This window comes from Podarcis vaucheri (genome assembly GCF_965113315.1).
Source record: "Podarcis vaucheri genome assembly, chromosome: 15".
NCBI lineage: Eukaryota > Metazoa > Chordata > Lepidosauria > Squamata > Lacertidae > Podarcis > Podarcis vaucheri.
In genome coordinates, this window is record NC_138753.1 from 42145596 (window position 1) to 42171061 (window position 25466).

At 43.9% G+C, this 25466-nt stretch overlaps 2 protein-coding genes across 2 annotated transcripts; one reads left to right on the plus strand and one right to left on the minus strand.

The window, feature by feature from the left end:
• The first annotated feature begins 3007 nt into the window (after positions 1–3007).
• LOC309519587 (uncharacterized protein) lies at positions 3008–19526 on the plus strand. The gene is made up of 7 exons (XM_082200737.1): positions 3008–4121; positions 5835–6016; positions 10674–10754; positions 13409–13451; positions 15256–15309; positions 16314–16404; positions 17056–19526. The coding sequence occupies exons 3-7, from the start codon at positions 10726–10728 to the stop codon at positions 17196–17198; spliced, it is 360 nt and encodes a 119-aa protein (XP_082056863.1). The 5' UTR covers positions 3008–4121; positions 5835–6016; positions 10674–10725; the 3' UTR covers positions 17199–19526.
• LOC309519352 (putative CENPB DNA-binding domain-containing protein 1) lies at positions 19302–24553 on the minus strand (the record flags this gene model as incomplete). The annotated part of the gene is made up of 3 exons (XM_082200185.1): positions 19302–19307; positions 23061–23201; positions 24101–24553. The coding sequence occupies 3 exons, from the start codon at positions 24551–24553 to the stop codon at positions 19302–19304; spliced, it is 600 nt and encodes a 199-aa protein (XP_082056311.1).
• Between the last annotated feature and the right edge of the window lie 913 nt (positions 24554–25466).

Consider the following 25466-nt stretch of genomic DNA (forward strand, 5'->3'; position numbering starts at 1 on the left):
CTCACATTCTACAAATGCTAGAAACGTCTGCTTTTTAAAAATGAAAACTGTGATCCTGAGAATTATGGTTCGTTTAGGGGAGCAACTGTCCCCTTGACTTCCCATGGACCTCTGCCAGATTAAACCCTGTGGAGACCCCTAGGCAGCTTGCAAATTATCTCCTAATAGGCTTTTGTAATTTTGTTTCAAGATCAAATCAATATTATTTTGATCCATTGTCGTGAGTCCCCTAAAAGGCCCATAGGTTGATGCCAACTCTGCCTATTTGGTAATCCAGTAGGGTACCTGCATGGTACCCTATTGATGAAACATTTAGTGGTTCAGGGAGAGGTGTAGGATAACACGTCTATTCCATCTCCTTTCCCCCATTCACATGACAGCCACTACAAACTACCTCTTCAAAGAAGCCCACATCCTTAGAATTCTAATCAGCTACTTCCTATTGATGTGTCATTTGAAATTCTGAGAGTGCCGTTGCCAGGCTTAAAGGTATAGCGACCATTATTTGGAACGAATGCTGAATATTCATCATGTCTGTGAAAAACAGGCCCCTGCTGAGAGATCTAGAAGGAGGTGATGCTCTTGGGAATGCATAGAGTATAAACAGCTCTGAACTTTAAACAGCATTGTGGAGTCTTGGATCACCTCAAAGTTGTATTATTGCACGGGGAGGTTAGGAAAATGATAGGAAGCAGGAATGCCTTCCAGATAGGGACAGGGGAGAAATTTGATTTGGTTCTCATTTAAAGGTGAACCTACCTAATTCACACTTCAAAAAAAATATGAAAACCAAAACACAAATATGATTTAAAATTCACATTTCTCTAAATCTTGCAGTGCAGTCATCTGTACCAAAAAAAATGTATATACTAGTATAACATGTGCATGTAAAAGCTTGTACAGTGGTACCTCAGGTTAAGTACTTAATTCGTTCCAGAGGTCCGTACTTAACCTGAAACTGTTCTTAACTTGAAGCACCACTTTAGCTAATGGGGCCTCCTGCTGCCACCGCGCCGCCGGAGCATGATTTCTGTTCTCATCCTGAAGCAAAGTTCTTAACCTGAAGCACTATTTCTGGGTTAGCGGAGTCTGTAACCTGAAGCATATGTAACCTGAAGCGTATGTAACCTGAGGTACTACTGTATTATATAAAATAATATGCAAAAAACATAATATAGCCCTCATGATAAATATTTTTGTATGCAATTTTGACTAATATGCTAATTTTGGCAAGCAATTTCCCAAAATGTGATGCAAAAAACATCACATTTTGGGAAATTGCTTGCCAAAATTAGCATATTAGTCAAAATTGCATACAAAAATATTTATCATGAGGGCTATATTATCTATGTCTCTCTGTCCCAGATTCCCAATGAAGCAATGAAGGAATCAAGAGGCATTATGACAATTCAGTGACATATTTCAACCAAGGCAAAGGCATTTGAAGAGGGCATGGAATACTGTCAGGGTGGGGTGTGGCCTAGAAAGGGGCAAGGTCTACAGAAAACCCCAAGGCCTGGACAGAGAGTCCTGGAGGGGCACATTAAGACCCCAGGCTTGAAGTTCCCAACCAGTGATCTAAAGTCAAAAATGGTATGGGGTTCAATTTATTTGACTAACTGACTACCTTACTGCAATGTGCTCTATAGGGCTGCCCTTGAAGATAATTTGGAAACTTGTGGCTGATTTGGACGCTCATTGGAACTCAGTTCTGGCTCCTCTCAGGTGGATGCCATTGCTATTATAAGAGAAGAAGGGAGGTGAATTCATGGTGAATTCTGGCATCTCTTTTCTAGAAAAATAGCACTGGTTGGATAGTGTGCATTTGGATGGAATCTGAAGTTTTCTGATTCTTGACCAAGGCATGAATGAGTGCGCCAGCTCTTAAGGGACAAGTGGCCTTCCAAAGCCATCAGGAGCACAATGGAATCTGCGGAAGTGAATGTCTTGCCCAATTAAATGTTCATGGGCCACCGCAGAAAGCAGGATGGGCAAAAATCCAGCAGCCACAGAACTCGAAAACACTGAGTGTCTAATTGCTCCAGAGAGAAATTAAAGAAGAGCCAAACAATGATGGCTGAAAACAAAAGGCCTATAACGAGAGATAATTGACTGTGTGGTAAGCTGCTGAACAGATAATTCAATATTTAAACAAGTGCTCTGATTGCCGCTAAAGAAGAGCGTTGCACCAGCAGTGCCAGTAAGTTGGCAGACATATTTCCATGTATCCGACACATGACCTCTCAGCAGCTTACATAAAATATAAAATATACCTTAAGTCTGCCTTTAAAAATTCAAACTATAAATAATATACAGCAGGGATGTTGTTTTTAAATAAAATACACCCACATACTAAAATATACATCAAATTTACATGTCTGGATAGGCTTGCTTATATTCATTGGGTTATTTCACACCAGTTGTGCGGCAGGTGGGGGTGGTTTGGGGAAAATGGTGTCTTGGCCCAAACTGAGATTCATGCTAGTAGCTCAGCCAGTTTCTCAATTAAAAGCCATACAGTCAAAATGAGGAAGTTTTTTATTTATTTTGTTTGTATGTTTCAACAGTTTGTATACTGCTTAATCAAGGCCATCTCCCAGTGGGCTGCAGCAGGGCTACTCAAAGTAGTGGTCCATGGGGCTGGTGGCAGTCCACAAGCCATTGACCACTGGTCCCCAATGGCTCTACCAGTTCCTGGCACATTAGAGGCGGGGTTGACAGCATACCACATCAGATAGCTTACGGAGCCTTGGTGTACAGGAAACCCAATACAATAAGGGTAAAAATGAATTTAAAATGTAAAATCAGAACTCAATATTTAAAACCTTCTGATTTTTTTTTTAAAAAAAACAGTCCTCAATAAGTGCTGGAAGTTCAACCGAGAGAGGGGGGCCTGTTTGATCCCAACTGAAAGGGAGTTACACAAAATTCGGCCTGCAATACTGAATGAACAGCTAGCTCCTGGTGGGTCAGAGCCCTCCACCCGAGCCCTGGGGGACCACTAACAGGGGCTCCCTGGAAGACCCTCGTGATCAAGGAGGGATATTGTAGCCTTTCTAGGCCCCTTAAAATGGATAGGAAAACGTTGCACCCGAGCAGGGACAAAAGGAGCCAAACGACACCAAGGGGTTAAATCCAGAGCAAGAGCTTTTATTCTGCCATGGGGGGGGGGGGGCAGAGGAGCAAGTGTGATAAGTCACAAAACAAGCACAAAGTTCACAGCCATTGCACAGAGTATATATATCCCCTTCCAGTTCCCTCCCCCTTTCTCCTCCTCCTTCAAGAGTCCTGCCCATGAGTTCCTCTGAGCATGAACAGAAAGCTCCTGTCTTGGGACCATTTTTGGACTCAGAGTGTTCCAGTTATGTTTCATTCTCGTGCTTTGGCGTGGCTCCCGGACAGAAAGCAAGTTGCAATCTGGTTTTTAAGCCAGGCCAAAGGCTCTGAGAAAACAATGGACTCTGTTCCCTACCTTTCTTGCAGTCTTATAGTTACAGCAAGAGGAATGCTTAGCTAATGCCTTTTGTCTTAGAGGAAATGCAGTTTTAAAAATGCTTGAGGCGAGGCTTTGAGGCCTGGCTGGGGGGGCGGGGGGGATTCACAAAACAGTTTTAAGGGTTTGGGGGGTAATCCTAACTGACTGTCTTTCTTCACTATAAGGGATCAGGTGGTCCCTGAGATATCCTGCACCCAAGTTGTTAAGGGCCTTGCAAATTAATGCAAGCACCTTGAATCTGGCCTGGAAGCATATGAAAACCACTGCAGGCTTTTGAGCACTGGAATTAGGAGCTGGCAATTGTCTCCATCAACAGTCTGACGCGCAGCATAATTTAATAATGCAGAGTTTTTAATTGAATAAAAGCTTTACTGGATTAAAATAAACTTCTTCATAAACAACATGGTTCCACACAGTTTGACTGAGATTACATACTGCTCACAACTGAGGCAGACTGACTCCGACTGCAATCTTGCAGAGAACACAGAGAGAAAATGGCTGCAAAGTCACAGGTCAGAGTGACTCCACAGTTAGCAGTTCGGCCTGAATAACTTTAGCAGGCCCTCTGCAACCGTTTAAGCTTTTTGATCAGCCATTTTAAAGATCATTTTGTACCATTCTCATGGTGCTTTACGTTTTATTGTATATATTACTGTATATATCCTTGTTATATTGAAAGAGTTGACAGTATATAAATCTTTATTGTTAATGATAGCCAGCCCACAACGGATTCAGGGCTAGGTAGACATGAGTGTACAATCATTATCACCAGGATGTTTCTATTACGAAGTTCTGTAACTGCCCCCTTCCCTTATGGCAGGGGTCTGCAACCCGCAGCTCCGGAGCCGCATGTGGCTCTTTTACACCTTTGCCACAGCTCCGGGGCGGATACTAGCGAGGGGAGGAGGCGCATTGTGCGCCCCGACACTCCCCACTGTGGCGGGCGCTGTAGTGGCTGTGACGTCACATGGGGGCGGTGTGTGCATTAGTCACGCACCGTCCCGACGTCACCTTCCCGCCCGCCCGCTACATTGTAAGCGGCATGTACGCTGGTCACTGCATTGAAAGGGGGCATGTACGCTGGTCACTGTTTTGAAGGGGAGTGAAGAACACATACACACACACACACACACACACACACAAAGGTAACTTGTTAATTTAACATTTATTTCTATGAGGAGGAGTAATTCTGAGGGGTCAAACAAAGAAATAATAAAAAAGTGACAAAAAAGTTATTTTTATAATGACGAGTTTTGCGGCTCCCAGTTTTTTTCTTCGGAAATGGGCTCTTTTTGTCTTAAAGGTTGCAGACCCCTGCCTTATGGTATAACAGAAGCCTTGCTATGCTTGCATTAATTTGCAGATAGCTCCAGTAATAGAGATAAGAATCTACCAGCTTAGCAAAATACTGTAAATGTGACCTTTAGGGTCTGGAAAGTACTTAGGTAATGTCAACTACAAGGCATAACAGGAAGCTAGAGGGCTTGCTAAAATCATATATGAAACTGCAAATGCAAGGAAGGAAAAAGCACAAGAATCCCAACAAAATGGGGAGAAGACCAATGAGAGCTTAGCATGTTTTGTCCATGCAGGACTCTAACCAATTAGGGAGGCTTATAGGGATCGGGCACAAGCCCAGGTATTTTTGCAATGTGTAGAAGTACGGTATCTGCTTCCCCCAACGCTTGGCACACAGGCTTTGTGAAAATCACCCTGTGTCTTGATTGATGCATTTCTCAATAAAATGAATACCTTTCATCTCCTCAACTGGCTTTAATGGGGGAAGTGGTGCCGGAGACCCTTTGGGGGGGGGGCGGTTTACATTATTATTACTGTTTATTAAATTTGTATACCTCCCTATACCCACAGGTCTCAGGGCAGTTCACAGGATAAAATCACAACATAAAAACATGAAATGCACAATGAAAACAAATACAAAAACAACCCAATACCCCATTCTACTTTCATAAGTAAATATAAACACATGAAATAATTACACAAATATGTAAAACTAACATTCACTGCAACACATGGAAGCTGCCCTACTGAATCAGACTACTCACTAAGTGTGAGACATACATATTTTAGGACCCACTCTAGCTGACCTGGCACAGTATGTGTGCAAAGCATGAGCTCGTCTGCCAAGCTGCGGCCCTTGGTCCTCCTCATTTCCCCTTCCCCACCTCATTTCCCCTTCCCCACCACTTCAGAATTCTCCACCTGCGAATGGCAGCTGCAGCATTTCCTCCTTGCAGGAGGCTGAAGAAATATTGCAGTCTGCATCTTCAGCGACATGTCTGTTCATCAGCTGTGTTTACCCCCATGGTTCTATTTCCAGTGCTCAAATATGAAAGGGAACGAATGGAGGAGCAGAAGGTGCCATTTCCATAGCTACCAACAAAGCACTGACAGCATGCAGTAACGAAGAGGCCCCCTTTTTACCAAGGCACAGCTGTCATTAGCATTCAGCGCGGCAAGTCAAGAGACTCACGAGGACAGGTGTGCACAAAGAGGATGCACGTAAGTTCCCAGCAGAAGGTAGAGCACCACTTTATCATAAAGGGAGCAAGGCATTGCTAGGCTGAGTCAGAGTGCAAATTTGTTATGTCTACAGAGGTTTAATGAGAGACAGCAGGGGGTGTTAAAAACTGTGCAGTCAAAATGCTCATCATCTCCTTGGTGACTCACACAACACTCAGGACCATGTGTACGCTGCTGCACAATGCAGAATCTAATCACCGTAGAAGTTCAACTGTCTTTTCTTTAAAAGACAAAGAAAGCATGTAGTCCTCAAGGGTCTTGAGGGGAAAATGGAAACATGCAGAGAGCTGCAATGCAGAAAGCTCAAAAGTAGATGGAGGAGTCAATTCAGGGTTGTGTGGTTCTCAACTTCTTAGGACCTATATCATTATAGCAGTCCATATCACTGTAGCCATGCTAAAGCCAGAAGCCCAGCTTCTCTTCTTGCCCTTCACCAATCCACTCCTTGGAAACATTCAAAGTTCTATGAAAACCCAAGTACTCCCCAAGAATCAGCCACAAGCTCAGTGGTACCACATCTATTTGCATGCAGAATGTCCCAGGTTCAGTCCTCAGCATCCCCGGGGAGGGCCAGGAATGTCCCACATCTCAGACTTGGAGATCTGCTTCCAGTCAGGGTGGGCTATGCTAAGCTGGACCTACCAGTGGTCTCACTTGATATAAGGCCACCACATCATCCATCATCCATCAAGAATAGATAGACTGGGAGAGAAATAACGCAGGGCTAGTTACTGACCAAACTTTTTAGCACCAGGAGTGTGCTGTGGGGGGTACAGCCAGGGAGATTGCCTCAGGAGCATGTACTTTAGGAGCACTTTTTTTTGGGGGGGGACAAGTTTGTAAATTTTAAGAGTCTAAAAAGGCCACAAGAATAGAAACCTGCCTTGGCAGGGGGTGGGGGACTTTTTTGGCCATGGCAGTCCTTCTTTCTCTACAGGCACCGCAGGGTTCTGTCTTCATCCTGGGCGCCTGGATTGTGGGGGCTGCAGCAGTGGCATCTGGGAAGATGTGAGGGTTCCTTCTCAAAGCCTAGGACCCTGCAGAGCCCTCCTGCCCCAAGCCAGGCAAGCCCCTCCTCTCTCAGCTTACACTTCTGTAGAAAGATCCTCCGGCTCTCTGCTATTCCTTCCCTTCCTGGCTTAAAAGGCACCCTCACCAGGAAACCTTCAAGAAGCATCATCATCAGTGACTTCAACTTCAACTGTGCTGCTGCTACTTCTTTTTTCTCTTTGATTCCACCAGGAATTCTTGCTATGCCTCCTCTATCACCACCACAGTTCCCAAGGGTGCTTGTTTGCGCAAGCACACACTTAAACAAATTGATGTTTTTATTTTGTTTTTATTTCTCATCCACCACCATTTATTTGGTTGTTAAAGCCCATCCCAAATCACATATGCAGATTTACATTGAAGTAACTCACTCTGGAGTTAAGGTTTTGCTCACAGGGAAATGTACAGGGCTGGGCTTGGTGGCGGCATTCCAGATCTTTTGCATGCTTACTTGAGAGTAAACCATTGAACTCAACAAGTCTTTGCAGTATAAGCATACAGGATTGGACTGTTTATATTTTTGGCCCTTTCTGTTTATATTTTTGACTCTTTCTGCTCCCCCTTTTAGTTTTTGTGCAAAGGTGACTTTGAGCCTCCTACTCTCTTTCAGCCTGACTGTGTCAAATATATGGAGAATATTTGCATTGGGAAACGAAGATTCAAATGATGCTGACGACTGGGCTGCTTTCAGTACAAATACTATTTTAATTGCTGGTTTTAGATATACTGTGATGTATTTAAAGTATTGTTTTTAAGTAGTTTGTTTTTATTAGTTATTATTTTATAACTGATGTTTTTAAATGTTGTAAGCCACCTTGAATCCCAACTTGGCAGGAAGGAGAGATTAGCAACTGACTGGTAGTAACTCAGATTTTCTGAATCCAGTTAATTATTTATTAATTTGCATCTCTTTCTTTTTAAACTGTAGATGCAAGAATCTGTGCCCTCTTATTTAATGATGCATCTTCCCTCTTTTGGTGATGCATAAGTGGCCACCCGGCTCCCACTACCTTCAGTATTTTAATTATCTCCACAGAATAATATTGCTGTGTATATGTAGATGGAATCTGAATATGCAAAAAGGGAGGATAATTGATTTGTCCCTCTAGTTTGGGAGGGAGTTTCCCATCTTTCTTTGAGATGCAATTGCTTTACTGTGATGAGAGGTTTTAATCAAAGTGCTGTGTGCTGAAGACATAAGTTACAGTGAACAGGTGCTTGGGGACCATTTCTTGAAGGACTTGCTGACATCCTTAACTTTCAATGTCATCAATCAAGAGTGTTTCCCTTCTCCCCAGACTGCTAAATTGCCCAATAATATCTAGAACCAAGGAACAATACAAACCCTATATAGATCTCTATAAATAATATGTCCATAAATATGTCAGAGGAATTACCCAGAATGCCAACCAACAACCTTTTCGACATTAAACAATCCATCTTTCATAAAATTCATCTCAAATGGTGAGAGAATAATAGCCACCACATTATTCCATTGAAATTAGCCCTGTTTGGCTGCTCTGAAACTGTGGCCTCATCTATGCCATAGATTGAAAGCACTCTGTCCGCTTTACCAGTCATGGCTTCCCTCAAAGAATCTTGGAAACTGTTGTTTGTCAATGGTGATGGGAATCGTTGCTCTGTAAAGAGTCAGCTACAGTTCTCAAGATTCTTTGTGGGAACTCACGTGCTTTAAAGGAGACACATATTCCCCTTGCAATTTCCAGAATGGTTTAACTGTCAATCCCTGGTGACTGGAGTGGCCGCCGAGACCATATAACACTGATCCTGAAAGACCTACATTGGTTCCCAGTATGTTTCTGAGCACAATTCAAAGTGTTGGTGCAGACCTTTAAAGCCCTAAACAGCCTCGGGCCAGTAGACCTGAAGGAGCTTCTCCACCCCCATTGTTCTACCCAGACACTGAGGTCCAGCGCCGAGGGCCTTCTGGCGGTTCCCTCCCTGTGAGAAGTGAGGTTACAGGGAACCAGGCAGAGGGTTTTCTTGGTAGTGGTGCCCACCCTGTGGAACACCCTACCATCAGATGTCAAGGAGATAAACAACTATCTTCTTCTTCTTCTTCTTCTTCTTCTTCTTCTTCTTATTATTATTATTATTATTATTATTATTATAAAATATTTATTAAGATTTTCAAGAAAGTTACAGAATAAAAAAGAAAAAGAAAAAAGAAAAATACAAAATAAAAATAGTTTAAAAAACAGTTCAATCTTTCTATCACATAATTTTCATTTGCTTATTTCCCGGACCTCCTCACGCCTTCCTTTTCTGTATTCCAGTTCCAATTGTTAATTCAGCAAATCCCTCCCCTCTTCATTCATCTTAATCTTCAATTTTTAAATATTATAACATTATTATTTTTTTACCTATTAATAACCATTTTCTCATATTCTCTTATAGCATTACAGCAAAAGACCACTTAATTTCTATCCAACATCATTCTAACATTCATTAATTTTGCAGTGTTTCTGTAAATAATCTTTGAACTTTTTCCAATCTTCTTCCACCGACTCTTCTCCCTGGTCTCGGATTCTGCCAGTCATTTCTGCCAGTTCCATATAGTCCATCACCTTCATCTGCCATTCTTCCAGGGTGGGTAGATCTTGTGTCTTCCAGTACTTTGCGATGAGTATTCTTGCTGCTGCTGTGGCATACATAAAAAAAGTTCTATCCTTCTTTAGCACCAATTGGCTGACCATGCCCAGGAGAAAGGCCTCTGGTTTCTTCAAGAAGGTATATTTAAATACCTTTTTCATTTCATTATAAATCATCTCCCAGAAAGCCTTAATCCTTGGGCACGTCCACCAAAGGTGAAAGAATGTACCTTCAGTTTCTTTACATTTCCAACATTTATTATCGGGCAAATGATAGATTTTTGCAAGCTTGACTGGTGTCATGTACCAACTGTATATCATTTTCATAATATTCTCTCTTAGGGCATTACATGCCGTAAATTTCATACCTGTGGTCCACAACTGTTCCCAGTCAGCAAACATAATGTTATGTCCAACATCTTGTGCCTATTTAATCATAGCAGATTTCACCGTTTCATCTTGAGTATTCCATTTCAACAGCAAGTTATACATCTTTGACAAAGTCTTAGTTTTAGGTTCTAACAGTTCTGTTTCTAATTTTGATTTTTCCACCTGGAAGCCAATTTTCTTATCCAAGTTATATGCCTCCATTATCTGATAGTAGTGAAACCAGTCTCGCACTTTATCTTTTAATTTCTCAAAACTCTGCAATTTCAATTTATCTCCTTCTTGTTCCAAAATTTCCCAATATTTTGGCCATTTGACCTCCATATTAAGTTTTTTCTGAGCCTTCGCCTCCATTGGTGATAACCACCTTGGGGTTTTGTTTTCAAGTAATAAACAACTATCTGGCTTTTAGAAGACATCTGAAGGCAGCCCTGTTTAGGGAAGTTTTTAATATTTGATCTTTTATTTGTTTTTAATATTCTGTTGGGAGCCACGCAGAGTGGCTGGGGAAGCCCAGATGGGCGGGGTATTTTTTATTATTATTATTATTATTATTATTATTATTATTATTATTATTACCTTCAAAGGTAGCCCCACGTAGAGCACATTGCAGTACTCTAAGCGGGTGATAACTAGAGCATGCACCACTCTGGCGAGACAGTCTGCAGGTAGGTAGGGTCTCAGCCTATGCACCAGGTGGAGTTGGTAGACAGCTGCCCTGGACACAGAATTGACCTGCACCTCCATGGACAGCTGTGAGTCCAAAATGACTCCCAGGCTGCGCACCTGGACTTTCAGGGGCACAGTTACCCCATTCAGGACCCCACACCTACCCACACCCTTCCCCCCAAGAACAGTACTTCTATCTTGTTCGGATTCAACCTCAATCAATTAACTGCCATCCATCATCCAACTGGATCCATTATAATTATTATAATAATTATCATTTATACCCTGCCCATTCTCTGCCTTCTCTGGTTCTGATTTAAATGAGAGGTAGAGCTGGATATCTTCCGCATACTGGTGAACACCCAGCACAAAGCTCCTGATGATCTCTCCCATAAGCTTCATATAGATACTAAAAACCATGGGGGAGAGGACAGAACCTTGAGACACCCCAGAAGTGAGCGTCCCGGGTTCCGAACACTCACCTCCCAACACCACTTTCTGGACCTGACCCAGGAGGAAGGAGTGGAACTGCTGCGTAACAGTGCCCCCAGCTCCCAACTCCTGTATTCAAATATAATATGATGTTTTAAGGAATCTAGCAGGGTGGTGAGCAGGGAAGCAATGACTGTCCCTAACAGTTACTCTGATCAAATTCACGGTTGCTTTTAGACAGATGAGTATGTGCGGTGTGTGGATGTTTTGCTGCTGCTTATCTAGCTTGGCCCTGAATTCTTCTTAGCCGGTTGAAGCAAGAGGTTTACAATTTATGTCTCCAACTTCCAATAAAGCACAAAGTGTTCATTAAACAATGTGCCTCTGGAGCCCTCTTGTGTGGAAACTCTATAGCTCACCCTTGATATAATATTGGTCTAAATTTCCAATGGCTTATATAAACTTCTATTTGTTTGTTCAACACAGGCACCTAGACAGCACTTTTTCACAGGGGGATTGGGAATGGTGGACAGCACCCCACGTACAGTCAGGTGTGTGCTGTTTTTCAGTCTGCTGTGGTCCCCGCTTCTAGGGAGAAGTGCAGAACCAGAATGGAATACAGATCAAAGTGCTGGCTCTTCCAGGAGCATCCTGTGGGGAAGCATGTCTACTGTGGTGTTGAAAACAGACAAGCAAAATTTTCTTTTTCTTTTTAAAGAGAATTTTCTTATATGCGACCACTGCAGCTAGGATAGTAATAGCATCTAAATGGAAAGCTAAAGAACTACCTACCAAGGAGGAATGGATTCTCAAATTAAATGAATATTTAAAATTGGCTAAATTAACAGCATCCATATGACAGCAGTCAAATCAAAAACTAAAATGGCAATTCTTTGATGATTATATGACAAAATATTGCTCAAAAAAAGACATGCTAATATGCTTAGATTAATAATGTAAATGCATCAAAACAATAAATTATCAATGACGTATGTATGTATATAGAGAAAATAAAAACAACCAGAATGCAATCAATGATAAGGGTAACTCCATGATTCTATTACTATGATTCTCCCAATTACAGTGGTACCTCGGGATGCAAATGGGATCTGTTCCAGAGCCCTGTTTGCATCCTGAATGGAACGTAAGACGCGACGGTGCATCTGCGCGGGTCGCGTTTTGCCGTTTCCGCGCATGCGCGTGACGTCATTTTGAGCGTCTGCACATGCGTGTGCAGTGAAACCCGGAAGTAACGCACTCCGTTACTTCTGGGTTGCCACGGAGCGCAACCCAAAAGTGCTCAACCTGAAGCACATTCAACCCGAGGTATGACTGTACTGTTAACATGATTAGATCTTTCAAGATTTTAGATGAGGCAGGTTCCTTTAAACTTGTAATAAATGCCCCAGAGCTCCTACCGGTTACACATCCCACCAGCTGCATGTTTGGTGATGATGAAAAGGGTCTCTGCAAACCAGTGTTGTTGTGTGGAATTCCTCACATGTTAAAACGCTTCCTGATTTGCACATGGAGGAGCTACATGTATACAGAATTAAGACCTTTAAACCCTTTCTCTTGGTCACTGAATGCACAGCTGTGGTTCAAAGGCTGGTGGGCATATACCGTATTTTTTGCTCCATAAGAGGCACTTTTTTCTTCCTAAAAAGTAAGGGGAAATGTCTGTGCATCTTATGAAGCGAATGCATGGTCCCTGGAGCCAAATTGCCCAGGGGTAAAAAGCAGGTCATGCTTTTTTTTTTTTTGAAAGAGGGAAGTGGGCGTTGAAACAAAGCTGCTGATCGCTTGCCAATCGGGGAGAGAGATAAGGGACACTAGATATAAAGGAGGCTGCCTGGGAGCGGGGAGGTAAAGACAGCAAACTTGCAAAGGGGGGGAACAGGAAGACTAAAGCAATAAGGAGAGAAATGAGAAGAAAAGGAGGAGCAAAAAACTGATCCAGCTAAGGAAAAGACACTAAGGGGAAGGGAGTGTTGAAAGGAAACAGCTGATCGGTGGGATCGGAAGAGAGATAAGCAGGCTAGCGGAGGCTGCCTGGGAGGGTGGAGGGAAAAGCCCATGGATCCTCAGGATTTTTGCATTGGGTCACCCCAAATGCACCATCAGATCACATGTCTGTGGCCACAGCATGAACCACAAAAATCATACATCCACTGTTTCATTCAGAATATTTTTTTTCTTGTTTTCCTCCTCTAAAAACTAGGTGTGTCTTATGGTCAGGTGCGTCTTGTGGAGCGAAAAATGCGGTGAGTAGGTGCAGGCTCAAGCCACACAGCTTCTCCACACACATGCTTTCAATATGCGAGGCATTTCAAATAAACCTCCGTGTACCCTTCTTCAAAATTGTTATGGTGTTTCCACATGGCCTACAACCGAACTCAACTCTTGACTCCTTGCATTGAGTGAATGCACTGCAGGAAGAGCAGAATCACACCCATCGGCTCTCCCCACCTGACTGCCACAAGTTCAATGGAAGGGGAGTGTGCCTGTTGCATCACTGTATGCGCACAGAGCCCATTCCCACCTTCAACTTAACATGCAAAGGTCAGGAGCTGGGTCTACATTCACTCACTGCATGGAGATGAAGGTAGAAAGAGGACTGCAGTGTGGAATTCATAGGAGCCAGTTGGTGGGCATTGCCATTCAAATGTTGCACGTGCACTGCATCATGTGACTGATTATGCGGATTGCAGTTTACGTCCCCCCCCCCCCAATATTTTATTCAAGTTGGCACCCTGGTAGAATTCATATCATTCAAAGGAAAGGAATTGGGTACGGGGGGGGGGGACAAGAGAGATTTGTTATCCAATCCAATCCGATACTTTCAAGCATTCCAAAAGAGAATGGTGAGCTCTTAGGGTTAATTCAGACATTATTCATGTTTCTCATGTGACAACCCATGAGAAAAAGTGATTAAACTTTCCCAGGCTTAAGGAAATGCCATCTTCCATTTTTGCCAGCCCTAGGACAGCCCAAAGTCATTCCCTTCTATTACCTGGTGAGCAATGGCAGGAGTGGGCACACAGAGAGGGGAAACATGTATTCTTGCATCTCTATCTCCCAGGTTAGCAGTGAGTTGAGGTACAAAAAGTGCCCCCCCCCAATGTCAGGGAGACAGAAGAGGAGATGGAAGGAGACAAACCTTCCCTGTCTCTTCTGCTTATGTGTCAGCTACCATGAATTTAGCCTGAATTTAGCAGAGGGAGCTTGGGTGGGTAAGGGAAACTGGGCATTTGTCTCCAGTTTGAATTTTGATTAGAGGCAGAAAAGTTTACTTCTTGCATTAGGGTGGTTTTCCTACTAGTCCACAAATTTTACACCCAAAACTGACTCAGGAGAAGGTCAGCAATAGCTCTCATTTCCAACAACAAAATGCCAGGAAAGTGTATCTTCTCTTGCAGAATCTTTGGAAAATCTAAACATTATAAGAATCTAAAAACTGCCTGGCTGGATTACACCAGCAATTGTGGAGGGAGTTTTATGTTAAGTGATAGCAAGGCAAGAGAGACAGCCCCTTATCTGATTTGTCCTCTAAGGTGATAAATCTGATCAACTGATTCAACCTGAAGAGTCTATGTTGGCAGCTTTTGCAGAAACTCATAGATTAAGAAGGTGCTGCATCAAGACTGCATCTGTCCCAAAGTTCCTGAGAAATGTGAAGTTTCTGATCTAGCTAGTGACTCTGGAGTGCAACATATCCTCAAAATCATTTAAGTAGCAGTTTTCATTGTACTAGATACTTTAGAAGTATTTCATCTTATTCATTATCAATAGCCCCATTTTAAAGATGAGGAACGGGCTGGGATAACTACATGGATGTCAGAAACTGCTTGGGTTTCTCTTATATGTCTTTGAAAGGGGATTAAACACATTCATGTGTTATAAGACTAAGGCTTGGGTAAGTCCCCCAAAAGAGGTGCTCTGGGAAAGTGAAGATGGAAATGGGGAGGGGGGAACCTGCTCCTATTTCAAACTCTGCACAGCTCAGGTAACCCAGTGGAAGATACACTCACAAAATGAGTGGTATAATAGTTGTTTTCTCTCCGTCAGGCTCAAGTTGGCCCGGCCAGCAGTAGCCCCATTCCTCAATGGAGTTTGAAACAGGTAAGTTACAGCAGCATCATTTACCCCGTCATATATTACAGCAGCTTCCTATAGTTTGGATTGCTCTTATCCATCATGTTCCCCATGCAAACACACATTTGGTTTTGCTAGACTGACTATTGACCCATCTACCTATAAGATGTCTTGCCCAGTCTTCATTATAAGGTCCCACCATAAGTGTTACAGCAATAAAACATGTAATTATGAAAAAAGACAAAACCATTAAAATTGCATCACAAGCAAAACCCTCCCAAATGGCGCATGGTAATATCAATTCAATAGAAAATGTGGGTCCAACAAAACAAAAAACCCTGTCAACTCTCCAACTGATAATATGATCGCCATCTTTGAATGCCTGAAGGGATTCAATATGACCTTAACCGGGGGTGGGCAACCTAAGGCCCGGGAGCCAGATGTGGCCCAATCGCCTTCTCAATCCAGACTGCGGACGGTCCGGGAATCAGCGTGTTTTTACATGAGTCGAATGTGTCCTTTTATTTAAAATGCATCTCTGGGTTATTTGTGGGGCCTGCCTGGTATTTTTACATGAGTAGAATGTGTGCTTTTATGTAAAATGTATCTCTGGGTTATTTCTGGGGCATAGGAATTCTTTTTTTTCCCCAAAAAAAATATAGTCCGGCCCACCACATGGTCTGAGCGACGGTGGACCGGCCCACAGCTAAAAAAAGTTGCTGACCCCTGGTTATTTCAAATCTTGCTCGCTCATTCCTTTGGAACTGGCAGCTGGGGTGTTTATTTCCACATTTTGTATCCAATCTTTGCATTAGCTTACATCTAACAAAAAAAGTGTCTTTTAAAAGTTGCAGAATCACACTGGTATTCAAATGCATACTGCCTCCAAGCAGTTGCCAAATGTTCCAAATGACCAGTACCCTGGAGTTATGATTTGTGTTCTTCCGAGCATTCAAAGCAAGCTGCATTCTAACTGCCTCAGAACTCCAAGGAGCAGTTGCTACGGTGCTCAGACCAGCTTCACTCTTTCCAGGTCCTCTCCTAGATCAGACGCTGGAAGAGAAAGTCCTGGAAAAAGCCCTCACTCTGGAAAAAGACTGGTTGAAGAACTGATTCACGCAGGTGCATATATGCAGCGCTCCTCAGTTCCCCACCAACAGAGCAGTGTTTTCTCAGATAGGAACAAATTGACTTTTATTGCCTTTTGTCCTGTCTGAGAGCCACTTGGTAGGCTTTTCACAATGTGTGTGTGTGTGTGTGTGTGTGTGAGAGAGAGAGAGAGAGAGAGAGAGAGAGAGAGAGAGAGAGAGAGAGAATGAATGAGGACTAAAGCCAGAAAGGATTCTTTCCTGAACAGGAGCTGTATTGGTCTGTTGCACCAAACTTTCTTTCAAGGGTAGAATGCATAACTTTGGTGGGATCATGCCTGACATTTTACCAATGGAGAGGGAAGGGAGGGGAGCATAGGAATGCAGAGGAGGAGTGGACTAGACAAGAGCCCAATTATCTGCATGGAGGGGGTCCCTAGAACAAAAGGGGTCGTGCGGTTGTGCAATTTCTTCACCTCTGGGGAACTCTGATTCCTGGCACTTATGATTGCAGGTACAGCAGACTTTTCCATTCCTACGTCTCATGGTGGGAAATGCAGAATTTGCCCTAGAATGATGGCATTGTTTTAGCTGCACATCACTATTTGCTCAAACTTTAGGAGGTGTCCATATGATACTGTGCCGAAGTATCTAACGGTTATCTTTTGTCTGTCTTTTTCTCCAGCATGCCTTCTATCGCCAGCCTTCCCAGCACTAAAGCAGAACTTCCACCCCAGGCGCATGATGGGTCCTTCCCAGTCCGCCTGCTGTGCAGGGTGTCCTGCGTGCAACTGGCTGCCTTTCTCCTGGCTGTCCTGGGCTGCCTAATGAGCATCTGCTCCACATCTGCCAACCTTGACTGGAGAGTGTGGCAAGTGGACAAAATGATGGGCAGCAGCCAGCAGGGCATTGTGGGCATTGGCATCTGGGGTGCCTGCTCTGTAAGAAGAGTTACTATGAAGAAAACCAACATGATATGCATACCATTCAATGAGGAGGAGTCCCTACCACCTGAAATCATTGTGGCCCAGGACATGATGCCAATGGCCTCAGTGGCCAATGTGGTGACCGTTCTTTGGATGGCCTTTGCTCTATGCAACATCTTTGAGCCGGGAAAAGCTGAGAATTTCATCGATAGCTTCTTTTCAATCGGAGCAAGGATAGAGTTGGCAGCGGGTACTTGTGTACTGATTCCCATTGCATGGAATCTTCACTCTGTATTAACAAACGAAGGAATTCCGCTTCCGGAGGTTTTGGGAGTGCCTCCGATTCCCACAGAACAACATGCTGGAATGGCCATCTATATTGGATTTCTTGCTGCAGCTTCGCAGCTTTTAAGCGGAACTCTGGTTCTGGGTGAAAAATATTTTTGGAAAAGGAGTGAAATAAACACTTCCAAGCAAAAATTTGTAAATGACCCAGAAAGTGTTACAGACACTGAAAACCCAATGAAATACAGACAGTACTTCTCTTCTGTGACACTGGAATGTGAAGAAGAAAAACCCACTATCTGGCGGAGATGTCAAAGTCATATTAAAACGGAAACCATGCCAAGCTCACTAGCAATATGGCTAATGAATGGTTCCCGTCCTGTGACTGGCTTTTTTTAACTGGAAGCAGGGGACGTTGTGTATATTTATTTTCTTATGCATATTCTGTTGGTTGGTTTTTTTTTAACTGAATGCTTCTGGGATGCTTACAACATAGGGTTAACTATAAATGGGGGAATAAATGAAAAGTATAAAACTGTTATATTTACCTTTAAATATTTATGCTATATCTCTTTTAGCAATAAAAAGAATGTTATTGCAAACTTATGCTGGAGTGCTTATTTTGCTGCAGACTCTACTGTCTATGGTGCTTTTCAAATTGCCTGGTTCTAAGCACTGCCCCATCTGGCCATCCATAGGGGAGCAACTAAAACTCAGCATTCTTCTATAGAGAAAATTGCCAGATTCCCCAACTTGAGATGTCTGAGATCAGATGACAAGATGGAAGGCAAGGAAACAAAACTGTCCAGGAGAGCTGCTTGCTATCTTCTTCCTGAAGCTTCTCTGACAACTTATTGAATGGCTGCCAATTGAGGTTGCACTGTAGCCTCCCAAGTTTCTCTAATTTCTCACTCTACAGAAAGCAATTTATGAGAGCTTACAGCACTTTCTGCAAGAAAAATAAACACACTTTTAACAATGACCTGACTGCTAGATTTTTTTTCCCAGTGAGAAGAATAGCTACTGATTTTTCTTTTATTGGTAATGAAAGCTCAGTGTGTGTGTGCAGGTGATTGTGCATATTGGGCCCCATTTATCTTGGCAGGTCTGCAGTTTTGAAATATTCATCATCTTAATGCAGAAAAATATGAATCTCTTAAAGTTTTGACTTCACATATTTGGCAGCACTAAATCCACATTCAGGATGGGCTGCTGCTGGAGCTCTTGGAAGTCCCAATGGAAAGAGAAGGGGGGAAAGAAATCCATTATAAAGTCCCAATTAATCTCAACAATCTCAAGTATTGATTTTCCTTTGCCTTTTATCAATTTGAACTCCTTGTTTGAGAATAACTCATTGCAGGTAATAGACTGAAATAACGAAGTCCTACAAGGTTATAATTGACATTATTTCCTAAAAGGCGTCCATCAGAAGTTATTGGCCTAAAAATGATTTCCCAGATACCATAGATAATCTGATAGTACTCAACATGGCCCATAAGGGGGCAGGAGAGGAAGCCAGATATCAGGGGCTAAGATACTGAGCTTTGAATAAGAAGATGCACAGTTCAAAACTCATTGCTGCCATTAAATCGTTAGGTGGCCTTAGGCAAGATCCCTGCCTCTCTCCACCTTAGCTTTCCTCCAACAATGCCAGCATAATGTTACTGAGATTTCTTCTTTGTTTAAATCAGGCACAGTTAATACCCTGGACACGGCTGCCTTAAGCCTTAAGAAACGAAGAAAAAAGGGAAGAGAGAGAGAGAACAAGAAAAGAAAAAAAAGAATAAAATACAAAGGAAAAAGAAACATTAGAGACTGAGAAAAGGGGCTACTGATTTTCAATCTGCCAGTTACATAAAAAAAAAAGATTATTTAAGACAGCCAGTCCATGTTAATATCCCTATTCTCCACTTTCTGTTATAAACAATATTTCTCTTAAGTCAAAGTGTCTCAGAATCATTCATTTATTTTCCCCATGAAAAGTGCAAGAGGGATTCTCAGTTTTTTATTATTATTGGTAATTAACTTTACCTCCATTAATTCCCACCACCATTCCTCCGTATAGGGTAATAATACATTCTTCCATCCAAATCCATGTTAAAATCAGAGGCAGATCATTGAAGGCAAATAAAGCTTACTTAGAGTGAACACAAACCTTCCTGGACTAGTCATATGATCCTAGCAAATCAGGAAAGTGAGGGCAAATGAAGCCTATTCAGAGAAGCACCTCCTGAAAAAGTAAACTTCTTACAAGTATTCTGGTTGGCCATTGTAAGAACAGAATGGTGAACTAGATGGGCCTTTGGTCTTTGACCCGAACCCCCCCCCCATGGGCCTTCCTCCCAAAGCTCAACAACTTTGACCCGAATCCCCAGAAAGGGGGATCATGATGGCAGCTAGAGTATAGCAACACCTGGAAGGCTTTATACTAATAGTACTGTATATTAGAGGTTTCCCTGACCCTGCTATTCCTTGCAAAGTACCTCCCTTCTTCTTTTCTCTGGCCTTTTCATTTCCGTTTTTATGTCTATCCTCCATTTTCATGCTCTCTCTTCCCTTTTGTGTTCTTTTAATTTAAAAAGGCTCTAGGGCTGGCATGGGGCAGATCATACTCATAGACTGGGAGAGGTGCTGGGAAAGGAGTTAAGCTAGAATATTGGGGGAGATGGAAGCTTGGAATAAACCTTGATTTGGAGTCATGAGAAGAGTCCAGTTGGCTCAAGCCAAGCCTTATGAGGAACAGATGAGGGAGTTGGGGATGTTTAGCCTGGAGAAGAGAAAACTGAGCAGTGATATGATACCCATCTTCCAGTATCGGAAGGGCTGTCACATAGAAGATGGAGCAAGCTTGGTTTCTGCTGCTCCAGAGAGTAGGACCCAAACCAATGACTTCAAATTATAAGGCAATTCCAACTAAACATTAGGAAGAACTTTCTGACAGTAAGAGCTGTTTGACAGTGGAAGGGATTCCATCAGAAGGTGGTGAACTTCACTAGAGCATTTTAAACAGAGGTTGGATGACATCTGTCAGGGATTCTTTAGCTTTAATTTCTGCATTGCAGGAAGTTGGACTAGACACCCCCTTGGGATCTCCTCCAACTCTACAATTTTGTGATTCTAAGTCCAGCACTCTGTCCTCACAGAGACCACCAACCAGATGCCCCGAGGGGAAATCCTCACGGAAAATCTGAGTGCAACAACAGCCTCTCCACCTGTGATTCACTGCAACTGGTATCTGACAGTGAAGGGGTTTTGTTCATTCTGATAGCCTCCTCATCATCCGTGTATTTGTCTTAACCAGTTTGAAAGCCGTCCAAGCCGTCACTACCTCTTTGTGAATTCCAGAATTTGATTATGTGATGCATGAAACAATCCACTGAAAATGTTCAGATAATTACTCTTCCAAAGAACAACCTGCGCCGTTTTCTTTTTCATACCTTGGGATGGGCTGTATTTGAACAATACCTAGCCCCTCGTTGGTGCTTTAACATTTACTCTGCCAAGTCTGACAGTCCAAGAGAGCTGCTGGTGAATTATTAGCTTGGAAGCCTGTCAGACCCCAGCTTTGTGCCTTCTCGCCGTCTCAGTTGGGATTCAGCTCATCCATCACTCCTGGCAGTCACATAATTCAACAAGAGGAATGGTGGGTTGTCAGTCAAGACAAGAGTTCCTCCCTGGACCACCTCAGCTCATGACACTCATAAATATTCTATGCAATTTTGGTTCAAACGCCAATTCACTCAGCTTTCCTGTTCCAATCAATAATGTTCATTGGCTGTCAGAACCTAGATGACCAGTGGGTACACAGGAAGTTGCCTTATACTGAGCCAATCTCTCAGTAGTGTGGACACTATCAGCAGCTCTCCAGGGTTTCAGGCAGCGGTCTATCCTGGCCATGCCTGGAGATGGCAGGGACTGAACCTGAAACCTTCTGCATGTCCCCTTGGTAGTGGAAGAGACCACCCTTATAACATCCTGCTATATTCATTGAAATACCTGGGATTGCTCAGCCAGCAGAGCATGAGACTCTTAATCTCAGGGACGTGGGTGGGTTCAATCCCTACGTGTGAAAGATTCCTGCATTTCAGGGGGTTGGACTAGGTGGTCCTCATGGTTGCATCTAACACTTTGCGTCTAACTCCCTTCTATGGTTCTGTGGTTCCACAGGTGCACTGAAACAGTGCAATCTTTTGTATGTGTACTCAAAAATAAGGCCTCATTCTGCTTCAATGGTGCTTACTCCTCAACAAGTGTTCTTAAGGTTGCAGCCAAAGTCAGTGCATTTAACATGCCTTGGTTTAATTCTTCTAAATCAGGGATAGTCAATGTGATGCTCTCCAGAGCTTGCTTGGCTCCCAGCACCCTTCAGCCCCATACAACATGATCAGTGGCCTGGGATGATGCTTTGCCTTCTTCTAAATAATTGTCTTTCCCTGTTCTGGATAACAGCTTGGGAGTGAAGATCAGGACCATGGTGAATAGGCCTTATGCTACAATACTGATGAAAATCATTTCTGGGAACAATAGTTCCTTGGGAAATTGTTCACTTGGAAGGGAGTAAAGGTAAAGGTACCCCTGAGCATTAGGTCCAGTCGTGGACGACTCTGGGGTTGCGGCACTCATCTCGCTCTATAGGCCAAGGGAGCCGGTGTTTGTCCACAGACAGCTTCTGGGTCATGTGGCCAACATGACTAAGCCGCTTCTGGCAAGCCAGAGCAGCACACGGAAACGCTGTTTACCTTCCTGCTGGAGTGGTACCTGTTTATCTACTTGCACTTTGATGTGCTTTCAAACTGTTAGGTTGGCAGGATCAGGAACCGAGCAATGGGAGCTCACCCCGTCGCAGGGATTAGAACCGCCGACCTTCTGATCAGCAAGCCCTAGGCTCTGTGGTTTGGATCACGGCGCCATACGCGTCCTATGGAAGGGAGTAGCCCCAAGCAAAAAGACCCAGTGTCAAATGCCTGTCAACCTAATTCATCTTACAGGCAGGTCTAGAAGCAGCTGTGTGGCCATGTTTCTACAGTGGTGCCTTGCAAGACGAAATTAATTCATTCTGCGAGTTTTTTCGTCTTGCGAATTTTTTGTCTTGCGAAGCACGGTTTCCCATAGGAATGCATTGAAAATCAATTAATGCGTTCCTATGGTCAAAAAAAGTCCAAACAAAGCCAGATTTGGTACAAAAAGAGTTTATTAAGTGCTCTTTAAAGTCACACACACTGTAAAGAGCATTTCAAAAACTGAAGGAACAATAATTTAAGTTTCTAAACATGACAGAAAAGCATTTAAAAATCACCAAAGTGTACTGTACATACATTTTCTAAGACTCTGGGGGACAAGTCGAAGAAGGTTCCTCTTCCACTCTTTGCTTCTTGCTGAAGAACCTGTCCATGGTCTGCTGCTTCATCCACCTTTTTAGCACCTCCCTGAAAGACGACATGACCCTCGTATCAAAAGTGTTCGCAAGGTCATGTGCCACGTGCTTGTCAGGGTGGTGCCGTTGTGCAAAAGCCTGCACATCTTTCCACTTCTGGCAAATGTCCCTCAGTTCTTTGGAGGACAGCTGTTCCTCAGTTGCTTCCTCCTCTTCCAGCGAGGCCTGCTCCTGCGCAGCCTCTGCCTGCAGTTCGACCAGCCCCTGGGTGGTCAGCTCGTGGTCATGCTCCTCCACCAGCTCGCTGACGTCCTCCTCTGTGACCTCCAGGCCCATGGTCCTCCCCAAGGAAACAATGTCCTGCACCACTGTTGACTCTGGTGCATCAGAGTCACTTGGTGCCACACAGTCCGGCCACAGGCTGCGCCAAGCGCAATTCAAATGACAATGTCGAAGTGGTCCTTCCAGAATTCCCGCAGGGTGATGTTGGTGCAATCAGTCACCTCGAAGCATCGCCTGAAAAGCTCCTTGGTGTAGAGTTTTTTGAAATTGGCGATGAGCTGCTGATCCATCAGCTGGAGCAGTGGCGTGGTGTTAGGCGGCAGGAACATGATGTTGATGAAGCTGAACTCCTCCAACAAGTCCTCCTCAAGGCCTTTAGGATGAGCAGGAGCATTGTCCATCAGAAGCAAAGCCTTCAGCGGCAGGTCGTTCTCCAGCAGGTACTGTTTGACAGCAGGGCCAAAAGCAAGATTGACCCAGTCCACAAACAGCACACGTGTGACCCAAGCCTTACTGTTGGATCGCCACATGACACTCAGCCGCTCCTTGTCGACCTTGTGTTTCTTGAAGGCCCGTGGGTTCTCCGAGTGGTACACCAGCAGGGGCTTGATCTTCAGGTCGCCGCTTGCGTTGGCACAGAAGAGCAGGGTCAGACGGTCCTTCATGGGCTTGTGGCCAGGCAACTTGGCCTTCTCCTGAGTGATGAAAGTCCTTTTGGGCATCCTCTTCCAAAACAGCCCGGTCTCGTCGCAGTTGAAGACCTGCTGTGGAACGTAGACCTCCGTCGTCACAACCTCCATGAACTCCGCTGCAAAGTCTTCAGCCGCAGGAACATCAGAACTGGCAGCCTCTCCATGCCTGACCATGCTGTGGATTCCAGATCTCGTCTTGAACCGGTCAAACCAGCCTCTGCTTGCCTTGAAGACTTCTGGCTCGCCTGAGGTTCCTGGCTGTTCCCGGACGAGGTCTGCGTGCAAGGCCTTGGCCTTCTCACAAATCACGGCCTCAGTCACTGTGTCCCCTGCACACTGCTTCTCTTCTAACCAGATGAGCAGCAACTTCTCCACCTCCTCCAGAACAGCTGGGCGGTTCTTCACGATCCTGGTGACTCCCTTGGCTACATCAGTCGCAAGGATCTTCTCCCTCATCTTCAGGATGGTCCCGATGGTTGATGGATTCCTCCCGTACTCCCTGGCGATGTCCGTCACACGCATTCCACCGTCGTGCTTCCGGATGATCTCCTTCTTCATTTCCAGCATAACCTTCTCCTTCTTCCTCTCACCGGCTTCTGCAGCAGCAGTCTTCTTGGGCCCCATGGCAGCACAGCTCCTACCTTCGCACCCCCCCCAAAAAAAAATCAGTGCTTCGCATCCAAAAAATTCAAAAGCACCAAACCTCCCAGAAAACACACAAGCTTCCAGATTCTTGCAACCCCCTTCTCAACAATTCCCTAACCCCCCCCAGCCACCCACCACACAGAAATCCAAACCCAGAAAAAAAATTTTTAACAACAGCAGAGTGGCCCAATGGTCACAAAAAATCATAAAAATGCAGAAAAAAACATACAAGCTTCCAGATTCTTGCAAACCCCTCCCCAACACCAATTCCTTGAATTCCAAACACCCCAACCCAAAATCCAAAAACCCCCCAAAAAGTTTTAAAAGTTTAACTTGCCAAATGGCTGCAAAAGAATTTTTGGAAAAGCTTCAAAAATCACCAAAGTTTTCAAAAACCTCAAAAAAGGCTACCACACTGTGTGCTACGAGTTGCTCCTCGAAGTCAAGTCGCAACTGCACCTCTTCAAGCAATGCACCCTGGGTATTAACGGTTTTAAGAAAAAGGAAACAAACTTGCAAGACGTTTTCGTCTTGTGAAGCAAGCCCATAGGGAAATTCGTCTTGCGAAGCAACTCAAAAAACGAAAAACTCTTTCGTCTTGCGAGTTTTTCATCTTGCGAGGCATTCGTCTTGTGAGGCACCACTGTACTTTACAGGGGACAGCAGTCTATTTGAAGGACCATCTGGTTTTAAAAACCTTAAACTGGGAAAGTGAGGGCCTTGAAGCTGCCCGGAATAGTAAGCTGAGGTCAACTGGCCAGTCCTCTCCACAGCAGTGGAGTGTATTGCATTTCTGTTTAAATGATAAAAAGGTAAAGGACCCCTGAGAGTTAAGTCCAGTCACGAACGACTCTGGGGTTGTGGCACTCATCTTGCTTTACTGGCCGAGGGA

Coding starts and splice junctions, on each gene's coding strand:
- LOC309519587 (XM_082200737.1), top strand. CDS start 10,726: ATGCACCACTCTGGCGAGACAGTCTGCAG. Junction 10,755..13,408: donor TCTGGCGAGACAGTCTGCAG/GTAGGTAGGGTC, acceptor TCTAAAAACTAG/GTGTGTCTTATGGTCAGGTG. Junction 16,405..17,055: donor TGAAGAACTGATTCACGCAG/GTGCATATATGC, acceptor CTTTTTCTCCAG/CATGCCTTCTATCGCCAGCC.